Source organism: Lonchura striata, chromosome W (genome assembly GCF_050655825.1).
Source record: "Lonchura striata isolate lonStrDom1 chromosome W, ASM5065582v1, whole genome shotgun sequence".
NCBI lineage: Eukaryota > Metazoa > Chordata > Aves > Passeriformes > Estrildidae > Lonchura > Lonchura striata.
The window spans coordinates 6,389,220-6,401,557 of record NC_140743.1 but is presented as its reverse complement, the minus strand read 5'-3'; the positions used below and the strand labels follow the sequence as shown (position 1 = coordinate 6,401,557).

The 12,338-nt window shown below is 42.5% G+C and overlaps 1 protein-coding gene across 1 annotated transcript in view; it reads left to right on the top strand.

Moving 5' to 3' along the window:
* LOC146763004 (transcription factor RFX3-like) overlaps positions 1-12,338 on the top strand; it is a 293,397-nt gene that overhangs the window by 134,858 nt on the left and 146,201 nt on the right. Inside the window, exon 4 of the mRNA XM_085571343.1 lies at positions 4,362-4,611. Within this exon, the coding sequence (XP_085427469.1) occupies positions 4,362-4,611 (250 nt within the window). The remainder of the gene's footprint in view (positions 1-4,361; positions 4,612-12,338) is intronic.

The following is a 12,338-nucleotide window of genomic DNA, read 5'->3' as shown; positions in this document are numbered from 1 at the left end:
CACTGGAGAAGCATGTGTCCAACCCTTTTCTGCTGTTCGTATTGCTGTGTCTGTAGTTAAGAGGACAATAAAAGGGCCTTCCCAGTGAGGGGACAAAGGACCCTCTCTCCAAGTTTTTTCGAGAACCTTGTCCCCGGGTTGCACTTTATGTATGGAGAAACACAAGGGGGTACTTTATGTTATCACTCCCTGCTTCCTCAATTCCTGCAGATTCTTGTTCATGGACATGAGATACGGCTGTATCTGTCCATCTTCTATCCTTGGATGTTCCACCAGCATGCCATGTTTGTAGGGCATCCCTTATAGCATTTCAAAGGGTGACAGCCCAGTCTCAGAATGAGGCATGGTCCGAATATTTAGCAGGGCTAAGGGGAAGCATTTTAACCAGGACATTTTTGTTTCCAAAATCAGTTTAGACAATTGAGCCTTTAGTGTTTGATTCATTCTCTCGACTTGCCCGGAGCTATGAGGATGCCATGGGGTGTGGTATTCCCTCCGGATCCCCGGTTAGTTGTCTAATAATTTTCAAGTTGAAGTGTGTGCCTTGATCAGAATCTATGCATTTTACTAACCCATTATTTCTTCCAATAGAAATTTTGATACTGCCTGAGCCGTAGCCCGAGAGCTTGGGAGGGCTTCTACCCAGTGGGTTAATTTGTCCACTATTACCAATAGAAATTTTTATCTCCCCACATTAGGCAGATCAGTGAAATCTACCTGAATTCTTTCGAAAGGCCGATAAGCTGCTGGGCGACTTCCCAATGCCACTTGCCGTGTCCTTGCCCAATTAACTTTTTGGCAAATCATATACCCTTGCACCTCTTGTTTCACCAATTCATAAATCTCCTTACACACAAAGAATCTCAGGAATTGCTCCGCTAGGGCCTGGGGTCCCCAGTGTGTCTGTTGATGTAGTCTCCTTAGGATTTTTCTGGTATAATCTTTAGACAACAGCTCCCTCCCATCGGGAAATTTCCACTTACGCCTTCTAGCTGGCCTCCTATCTTTTCGTACCTCTCAGTTTCTTTTGGGGAAGGGTGTGGGGAATATTCCCAGACCTCCCCTTCTTTGATTTCCAGGGTACTTACCTTCAGTAAAGCCACACTTATAGCTTCTTTGTCTGATAAGTTGTTTCCCTGAGTCTTGAACTGCATTCCTGTTTGGTGCCCTTTCACATGGACTATGGCAATTGCCTTCAGCCCCTTTATAGCTTCTAAGATATGCCTGATCATTTCCTCATGCACCAATTCCCGTCCCCACGTATTGAGTAACCCTCTTTCTTCCCAAATCTTCCCAAAAGTATGTACCACCCCAAATGCATATTTTGATTCTGTGAAGATCGTTCCCGTTTTCCCTTCTAATTTCCACAGAGCTCTTAATACTGCATACAATTCACAAGCTTGCGCTCACCATCCAGCATTCAGGGGTCCTGATTCTATTACTTCCCCTGTTATACCATTTAACCCTGCATATCCTGATTTCCTTTTTCCATCTATGACCCTCGCCGAATCATATACAAGCCACTTTTCCCCTTCTTCTAATTCTTCCACTTCTAAATCTGATCTTATTTTGGTTTGCAGTGCCACCACTTCAGCACAATCATGGGTAGGCACTCCTGTGGCTTCCCCAAACAGAAACTGGGTGGGATATTGTGCCGAAGTTGTTCGCAGTTCCAAATCCCGAGAGGGGATCAAATAACCTCATATTTTAGAAGTTTGGCATCAGTCATCCACTTGTCTGACTTTTGCTGCAAAATGCTCTTTACACTGTGTGGGGTGTAAACTACCAATGGTGCCCCAAAGGTCACCTTCTTAGCCTCTTCTACCAATATTGTCACCGCCACAATTGCTTGCAAGCGCATAGGCCAACCCCTTGCTTACAGGGTCTAAAAGTTTTGATACATACCCCACTGTTTTTTTGGCCCCTGCCCAATCCTGAGTTAATAGTCCATGAACAGTGTGATTACTGACGTCCACAAACAGCTGAAAGGATCTTTTTGCCTCAGGGAGGCTCAACACTGGAGCTACCATGTGGGTTTCCCTCAGTTCTTTGAAACCCTCTTTGTCTTGTTCTGTCCATTTTGGCCTATCAGCGGTAAGGTTTTCATAAAGAAACCTTACCTTCTCGCTGTATCCCTCAATTCATTGCCTTCAGTATCCTAGAAGTTCCATCCACTGCCTGACTTCCCTTTTAGTTCGAGGAGGGGGCAAAGTGATAATGAAACACGAATGAAAAATCAAAACCCCACAACTCTAATAAAGATTTTTAGGGAACGGTATGGTTTTTATTACAGTGCCGGGCACACTCAGGGATTTCCCTTCAAAGGGCATGTGCACCCCTGAGAACTCCGGATCCTTTTTTATTACCCTTAACTAATTTCCATATGCATACAATTTCACAATAGGTTCATGCATATTCGTTCTGCTGATTTCACTTTACACTTACAGCTAGTTACACTTGTACTCAGATTTTGTCAGGAAGTACAGAAAGAACTCCTGGGTCACCTTGCCCTGTCTTTTTCAAGGTCTGAGAAGTCTTTCTTATCTCTTATCATTTTAGTGTGGAAATTTGCATTCTTTCTCCTTAGCTGGGGCAACTTTGCTAGTGTTGAAGTTACCAGACTAAACAGCATATTTTACTTATGCTAGCAAGCTCAAAGCGGCACATTTCACCTAAATCCAAATGGATTTCTACCCTGTTAAATTTTCACTATGTCTCAATAATTCCCACTATACAGTCTGGATATAATTTTTTTTTAACTTTTGTTAACCAGTGCCCTAGGTACTTGACCTCAGGCGCTGTGAACTGTAATTTAGATTTCGAGACCTTCAATCCCTTTTCCCCCAAAAAGTTTAATAATACAATGGTATATGCCCATACCTCTTTTTCGTTGGGACCAGCCACCAGTAACCTCATGGGTTGAGATAAAGAAAGTTTACTAAGATAAAAAAGGAAGAGAAAAAAATAGAATATACAAAACAAATTATGCAAAATGCAATGGCTCACCACTTGCTGACTGATGCCCAGCCTATCCCTGAGCTGTGATTCCAGCCCCTTGGCAAACTTCTCCCAGTTTATATGCTGAGCATGACACAATAGAATGTTAAGGGCTGCGAAAAGGGGCCTTAAAGATCATCTAGTCCCAAGTTCCCTGCCATGGGCAGGGACACCACCTACTAGATCAGGTTGCTCAAGGACTTATCCAACCTGGCCTTGAACACTGCCAGTTTTGGGGCATCTACAACCTCCCTGGGCAACCTGTTCCAGTGCCTCACCACCCTTACAGTAAAGAATTTCTTTCTTATGTCTAACCTAAATTTCTCTTTCAATTTGTACCCATTACTCCTTGTCCTATCACTACAGTTCCTGGTGAAGAGTCCCTCTCCAGCTTCCCTGTAGGTCCCTTCAGGTACTGGAAGGTTACTATGAGGCCTTCACATAACCTTCTCTTCTCCAGGTTGAATAGCCTCAACTTTCTCAGCCTTTGTTTCTAGGGGAAGTGCTCCAGTCCTCCTATCAACTTCATGACCTTCCTTCTGGACTTGCTCCAACAGTTCCATGTCCTTCTTATGTTGGGGGCACCAAAACTGTACTCAGTACTCCAGATGGGGTCTCACAAGAGATGAGTAGAGGGGGAGAATCACCTCCTTCAACCTGCTGCCAATTCTCCTTTTGATGAAGCCCAGGATGTGGTTGGCTTCCTGGGCTGTGAGCTCACACATGGAATATCCTTTTTGTCAGTTTGGGTCAGATGTCTTGGCTGTGCCCCCTCCAAGCTTCTTGTGCACCCCCAGCCTTCTTGCTGGCTTGTACATGAGAAGCTGAAAAGTCCTTGACTTAGTATAAGCACCACATAGCAACAACTAAAACATCAGTGTGTTATCAACATATTCTCATCCTAAATCCAAAACACAGCACTGTATCAACTTCTAGGAAGAAAATTACTTCTATTCCAGCTGAAAACAGTATACAAAATAAATGTCATATAAATAAAATCCAGCTTTGATTGGAGGATTTTAAAAGTTAAAACAGTTTTTTAAATTTCTGTATAATATATTAATACTTTAATGATATCTTGCTCTCATATCTTCAATTTTTTTCATACTTTTCTCCACCCATCTTCAGATGGGACTAAAGCCATTTTCTGTTAAGTTTAATGAATACTTATTTTAACAGTGAGTCCAAGTTAATTACTCAGTACGTTGGCATATGAAATGTTATTTTGTATAGATGTGGGGGTTTTTTGCCAATCTTGTTAAGTTTGGTTATAGCAACTGTACACTCTTCTCTACAATGATGCTTCCCTCACTTTAGCAATTCAAATAAATAACTACTACTTCTTTTATTTTCTTTTCCTGAAGTCGAACAACTTATCCTTACATGGAAGCCCAGATGTATAGCCAAAACACTGGGGGAAATTACTTCGAAGGAAGTTCTGCACAGGCAACTACAGTGGTCTCCTCTCATAGTATGGTGGGCACCGGAGGGATTCAGATGGGTGTTGCAGGAGGACAGCTCATTAGCAACTCAGGAGGGACCTATCTGATTGGCAATTCAATGGAAAATTCTGGTCATTCAGTGACTCATACAACACGGGCCTCCCCAGCTACAGTAAGTACTTCAGAACCATGTTAAATCTTTGGGGATATTTCTTAATCACTATGATGTTCTGGCATGCTGACATGTTTCTGTAGCAAAAAGCATATTATGTTGGCAGAATCAGTAATACATGACTTTGTCTTGCAAATATTTACATTTAGTTTAACTCTGTACATGTAAATAATATAGTGCTATCATGGTTTAATCCCAGCTTGCAACTAAGCACCATACAGGCACTCACTCTCACACAGCGGGATGGGGAAGAGAATCAGAAAAATAAAAAGGGGAAAACTCGTGGGTTGACATATAAGCAGTTTATTAATTTTAAAATGGAAACAATAGTGATAATACTGATAGGAATAAAAAAATTATAAAGAAAAGAAAAAATATCAGAGAATGCAAATAAAATCCAAGAAAGACAAGTGATGCAAATGAAAGCAATTGCTCACCAACTGACTAAGCCAGTCCAGCTGCCCAGTCAGTCCCCAAGCAGTGCCCCCTCTGCCAATGTCTTCCCTAGTTTTATTGCTGAGCATGACATCATATGGTATGGAATATCCCTTTGGTCAGTTAGGCTTAGCTATCCCATCTGTGTTCTCTCGCAGCTTCTTGTTTACCCCCAGCCTATTCACTGGTGGGGCAGTGTGAGAAGCAGAAAAGGCCTTGACTGGGTGTAAGCTCTGCTCAGCAATAACTAAAACATCCCAGTGTTATCAACACTGTTTTCAGCACAAATCCAAAACACAGCCCCATACCAGCTACTGTGAAGAAAATTAACTCTATCCCAGCCAAAACCAGTGCAGTTCACTGGGGATGCTTGCATGCATAAGAATGCGTATGAGACTGAAAATGTTGCTACAACCTCCTTTCAGGTAGTTGTAGAGAGTGATAAGGTCTCCCCTGAGCCACCTCTTCTCCAGGCTAAACAACCCCAGCTACTTCAGCCCCGTTCCTCATATGACTTACTCTCCAGACCCTTCACCATCTTCCTCATCCTTCTCTGCACCTCAGCATCTTTCTTGTCGTAAAGGGACCAAATCCAATCACAGTATGGGCAGGGACATCTTACACTAGATCTGGTTGCTCAAAGACCTGATCATTCTGACCTTGAACATTCCCAGGTATGGGGCATCCACAACTTCTCTGTGCAATCTCTTTCAGTGTCTCACCACTCTCATTGTAAACACTTTCTTATGTCAAATCAAAACCTACCCTCTTTCAGTGTTCACCCCTTGTCCTACTGCTACAGGCCCTACTAGAAATTTTGTCCCTGTCTTTCTTATAAGCCCTCTAAGTATGGAAAGACTACCTAGAGCCTTCTCTTCTCCAGGCTGAAAATCCCCAACTGTCTTAGTCTTTCCTCATAGGAGAGGTGTTCCAGCCCTCTAATCATCTTTGTGTCCCTCCTCTGGAACCACTCTAACAAGTTTTTCTTGTGCTGGGCACCTCAGAGTTGAATGCAGGACTCTAAGTGAGGTCTCACAGGAGTGAAATAGGGAAGGAGAATTACCTCATTTGACCTGCTGGCCATGCTTCTTTGCATTCAACCCAGGATGTGATTGTCTTTCTGTGCTGCAAATGCGCATTGCCAGCTCATGGCCAGTTCTTCGTCCACCTGTGCATCTCTGAGTCCTTCTCCACAGAGCTGCCCTCAATCTGTTCATTCCCTAGTCTGTATTGATACTGGGGATTGCTCTGACCCAGGTGCAGTACTTTGCACTTGTCCTTGGGGAACTTCATGAGATTTGCATGGGCCCACTCCTCAAGCCTGTCAAGGTCCCTCTGGATGCTACATAGAAAACCAAATCAGTTTGGTGTAATCTGGAATCTTACTGAGGGTTCACTCAATCCCACTGCGTGTTACGTTGATGAAGATATTAAACAGTATTGATCCCAGTATGAACCTCAGAGGGACACCACTAGTCACTGATCTCCATTTGGACATGGAGCCATTGACTGTAACTCTTCAGATGTGGCCATCCAGACAGTCTCTTATCTATCTAACAGTCCATTGATCAAACCCATATCTCTCCAATTTAGTGGCCGGATTGTTTTGGGGGACCATTTAAAAGGCCTTACAGAAGTCCAGGTAGATGACATCCATAATTCTTCCCTTTTCCACTGATGTAGTCACGGTATTGTAGAAGACTACTAGATTAGTCAGACATAATTTGCCTTTGGTGAAGTCATGTTGGCTGTGTCTCTAATGACTGTGTCTCCCATCACCTCCTTGTTTTCCATGTTTTGACATATGCAGAATCATTGAATGGGCAAGTTGGAAGAGACCACTGGAGGTTAACTTGTCCAAACTATCTGCTCAAGCAAGGGCCCTAGAGTACATTATTTAGAATTGTATCCAGACAGTTCTTGAATATCTCCAGTGAAGGAGACTCCACAATCTCTCTAGGCAACCTGTTCCAATGCTCAGTCACCTGTACAGTAAAGTTCTTCCTAATGTTCAGTTGGAACTTCCTGTGTTCCAACTTCTGCCTGTTGATTCTCATCCTATTGCTCAGCACCACCAAGCAGAGCCTGGTCCCATCCTCTTGTCACCCTCCTTTTAGATACTTCTTTACATTGGTAAGATCACCTCAGTCATCTCTTCTCCAAGCTGAACAGGCCCAGCTTCCTGAGCATTTACTCATAAGTAAGTTGCTCTAGTCCTCTAATAATCTTTATAGTTCTCCACAGGACTTGGTTGAGGATCTCCATGTTTCTCTTGTACTGAGGAGCCCAGACCTGTACACAGCACTCCAGGTGAGGCCTCACCAGGGCTGAGTAGAGGGGCGGGATCACCTCCCTCCACCTGCTGGCAATGCTCTTCCCAATGCACCCCAGGAGACCATTTGCCTTCTTGGCCACAAGGGCACTGCTGGCTCATGGACAGCTTGATGTCCACCAAGATCCCCAAGGTCCTTCTCCACAGAGCTGTTTTCCAGCAGGTCACCCCCAGCCTGTAGTGGTGTCTGTGGTTATTCCTTACCAGGTGCAAGACTGTGCACTTGCCTTTGTTGAATTTCAGACAGTTCTTTTCTGCCCATCTCTCCAGTCTGTTGAGATCCTTCTGAATGGCAGCATAGCACTCTGGAGTATCTGCCACCCCTCAGTTTTGTATGGTCAGCAAACCTGCAACAAAGGCACTCTATTGTTGCAGAGGATAGATAGATATGATTGTTCTCGTAGCTAGCCAAATATTACTTCTACCCTTGGATGAATCCTGGAGTGAAATGGACTGTTCCATCCCACCCCCCAAAAGATTGTGGCTCATCCCACACCTCTGTACCTGCCCCTAAAACATCAGCGTCTGTAACCCCATTGGCCCATGCCTTGTCCCAGCCCACCTAGGAGCCCCTGATAAGGGGGCTCCGAGGGGCCATGCGGCCTCTTGGCCCTCTCCTCCTCTCTTGGACTTTCTCCCCTCTTCCCCTCCTGGGGCTTCCCCTCTCCTGAACCCTTCTCCTTTTGTCTCTCCCCTCCCCCACCCTCTGAGGCCCAGCCACGTGCTACGCCTGGGAGCACGAGGCTCGGACCTTCCTGCACCCCCAATAAATCTCTTTCCCCAAGAGCAAGCTTCAGAGATCTCTGCCTCCCTCCACCCCCACCGTGCAAGAGAATACTCTTCTCACGCTCTATCCCTTCATCCAAGTTACTGATGAATAAGCTAAAAAATACTGGACTCAATACTTTTCAGGAAAATGCATTTGATGATCTTACCAGGCTGGAGGTGAGGCAGATTGGTCAGTTGTTTCCAGGGTCCCCCTTTTTACCTTTTATAAAAATGGGTACAATATTTCCCTTTTTCCTGTCACCAGGGTCGTTTCCTGACTGCCATGACAAATATAATGAAGAATGACTTGGCAACTGTATCAGCCAATTCCCTCAGGACCCTGGCATGCGTCTTGTTGGGTGCTATGGACTTGTGTGCACTCAGGTTCCCTCTGGTGGTCATGAACTGATCTTCTCCTATGATAGGAGGGACTTCTTTCCTCCAGTTACTGTCTTGAGGTTCGGGGCTTTAGATATGTGGGAAGACAGATTTTCATTGAAATCTGAGGCAAAAAGAAATGTTGAGTACGTAAGCCTTTTCCATGTCAGTTGTCACCAGTTCTCCTGTGTTATTTATCAGGCTGGAAAAGAGAATACATTTTCTTTAATCTTTCTTTTCTGGCCAATGTACCTGTAGAAGCCCTTCTCATTCTTCTCATCCCTTGCCAAATTCAGTATCAGCTGTGCCTTAGCTTTCCTGATCCCATCCCTACACATTTGGGCAGCATCCCTATATTCTTTCCATGTTCCCATGTCCCTGTTTCCACAGCCTGTGCATTTCCTTCTCGTACTTTAGGTTTGACCAGGAGGTCCTTACTAGGCCATTCTGGTTTCCTGCCTTCCTTGCTTGATCTCTTGCATGTGGGAATCAAGAGCTCTTGTGCTCTAAGAATAATGTCCTTGAAGAGCTGCCGACTCTGTTCAACTCCTTTATCCCTGAGGGCAGTTTCCCAGGGAGTCCCATCCACTAATTCCTTAAACAACTGAAATTTTGCTCTCTTAAAATTCAAAGTCCTGACTCTACTCTTCACCTGACCTATATCCCTCAAGATTGTGAATTCCACCAGGGCAGGATCACTGCAGCAAGGGTTGCCACCAGTCTTGAGAACACTAATTAGTTCTTGACATCTTTAATTAATTTAAGGCTCTTGATATATAGGGTTAAACTCATACAAGCAATAGTCAATTGAAACCTAAACAGTTTAGCGTAAGCTGTGACATCAAATGCATGCTGCTTTAAATTTACTAGAAGATTTAAATAAACAAGGGAAACTAGAGCAACACACCCATTCAATTTTTTCTTGTTTTTTACTTGGTACATTTCACTTTTAATCTTAATTCTACCTGCACCATCATAATATTCTTTTTCATACTTGTATAGACAATTTAAGAGATCACAATAATATGTAGCCAGACCTGCTTCTTAATGTAATACTCATCAAGTGTATTCAAATATTTTGAATTAAGCTTGGATAATTTTCACATGAAGAGAAATGAACCAGGCATGGGCTTTTTATAACCTCTGACACTTTTGCAATATCAGGATTTAGTTCTGTTTCACTGCTTAAAAAAATTCCATTTTGTTTTATTCACTGTCACTAATAAAAAAAATACATTTTTGTAACTAGCAAATTAGTTGTAACATTGATAAGATTTTAGCTCTTCCTGATAATTCTATTAATATATTGTAGCAATTTGAAATGATATCACATGTATCCTACTTGAATGATGAATCTGGGTGGGTTACTGATGGTTAATGTCAGAGGACTAGCAGCTACAGCAAAGACAAATTAGAAAATTATCTTCCCTATGAATAATAGAATTTAAATCACCCTGCACTTTTTACTATATGTAAATATTTTAAGGATTGTTCTGATAAAATTTGCATTGTAATATCAATGTTTCCTAACGTCAAAACTTTCAAAATGTGCATTTAGTTATTATAAATTAAAAAATGTATTATGCTTGTCAGCCTGGAAAGAAATCCCATATATTAGTTGTTTTTTCTAGCAAGCGTTAGGGTTGATCTGCAATCACTGTTATTCATCAGTCATCACTAGCCATAGGAACTATTGACTCAAAAATGTATCCTATTTCAGTCATGCTTGTGTGCATCAAAAGGTACGTGGAAATAAAAACAAAGCCAATATGAATGAATTAATTAATTAATACTTCTGAATTCATTAATGAATACTCTTAGTTCTAAATACAGTATGCTAAGCATTCTCCTGATGGAAAAGAAAGCATGACACCTTTCTAAAATAAACCATTTGATAATGGAATGGGAGAAAAAGAATAACAGCCACAAATAAGGAGGGCCAATAGTAATGTCACATCCTGATAGTATAGTTTTGGAGGAAGTATAGTTCTTTTAAGAGAAAAAAAAAATAAAAATGTGTATGCTTCCATACCCTTATTTTAAGCTGGAGTAGCTGAGTTTTGGAAAGTAGTTTGAAATAAGATTTTATTTATTCAAATAGCCAACCTCTTTCTAGGTAAAGGAATTTTTTTTTCCTTTTTTCCTCACTCCTCTGGTAACTGGCAGAACAGTTTTTATAGCTGAATTAATCTTAAAATGAACAAAATGTTTCAGATTAAAAAATCAGAGATATATGGATCTTTATGTTATATTGGAAAATTAAATCACCTAGTCTGACCTTTTAATCATACAGGCCTGACATTTTTATTCAAATCTTTTTCTGAACACAGTGACTTGTTTGGTGAAAAAGGCATTCAGTCTAGGTTTCCAAACACAAGAAGGTGAATAATCTGTTTAATCAGTCAGTCAAATGTTCAAGTACTATCACTGTTAAAAAATGTTGGTCAATTATGAATTAACTAGTGGGGTAGAAGTTTAGAGGATTTGGGGGGTCTTGTCCTCTCATTAACCTCTGTCCCCCAAGACTCTGCCTCCTGATTTGTTCTGCCCCTGGGAGCCCCATACAGCTCCCACTGGATTTACAGAAAATCCCCATGAGACTAAGGTCAGACACACTTGCACCATTTACATTCTGGCCTCATATGCTTATATTGCTCATTTATCGCTAGCTTTCAGCCATTATCTTTTGTTGCGTTAAAAAATTTAAATTGCATTTAAAAATTAAATTTAAAAAACCCTGTAGCATCTAATATTTTGTTTCTAGTTTTGCTTATTCAGTAGATCACATACCTATATCAGCATGCTATATTTAGTTTATTCATTACAAACAAATTGTTTCTGAAATAACACTTTGTGGTGGGTTGGCCTAGCCACCAGGTGCCCACCAAACCACTCTCAATCCCACTCCTCAACAGTCTGTTTTGCCTCTGACCATAACTGGTGAGTGATCTCCCTGTCTTTATTTCAACTCATAAGCTTTTTGTCATATTTTTTCCCCCTGTCTGTCTGAGGAGGAGTGTTAGAACAGCTTGGTGGGCACCTGGAGGCCAGCCAAGGCCAACCCACCACACTTTCAAAGGCAAATCAGACTTGACTTGGTGAAATTATTTTCATTTATTGCCAATTAAACAGAGTAGGATAATGAGAAATAAGAACAAATCTAAAAACACCTTCCACCCACCCCTCCCTTCTCCCCAGGTTCATCTTCGTTCCCAACTTTTCTACTTCCTCCCTCAGAGCAGCACAGGGGGACAGGGAATGGGGGTTGCCATAACATATAAGCAAAGTTCATAACACTTTGTTTCTGCCTTTTCTTTCTCTTCATATTCTTGCCCTGCTCTAGCATGGGGTCCCACCCACAGGAGACAGTCCTTCATTAACTTCTCCAGTGTGAGCATGCCCACTGGCTGCAGTTCTTCACAAACTGCTCCAGAGTGGCTTTTTTTTTTTTCCATTGAGTGAAGTCCCTAAGGAATGGACTGCTCTAGCATGGGTCCCCCACAGGGTCACAGGTCCTGCCAATAAACCTGCTCCAGCATGGGCTCCTCTCCAAATGCCACCATTCCTGACAGGAGCTTCCTTTAGGGCACATCCACCTTGTCCATTGTGGGGTCCTCCATGGGCTGCAGGTGAATATCTGCTCCACTATTAACCTTCATGGGCTGCAGGGAAATCTCTGTTCAGGTGCCTGGAGCACTTGCTCCCTATGGCAGCAGCTCTCTGGCCATAGAGAGCAACACAGAACTTTCCCAGGCCTTTCTGGGGAAGGCTGTGAGAAGATCAGAGAAAAGAATGAGAAACAATTCTTATCTTA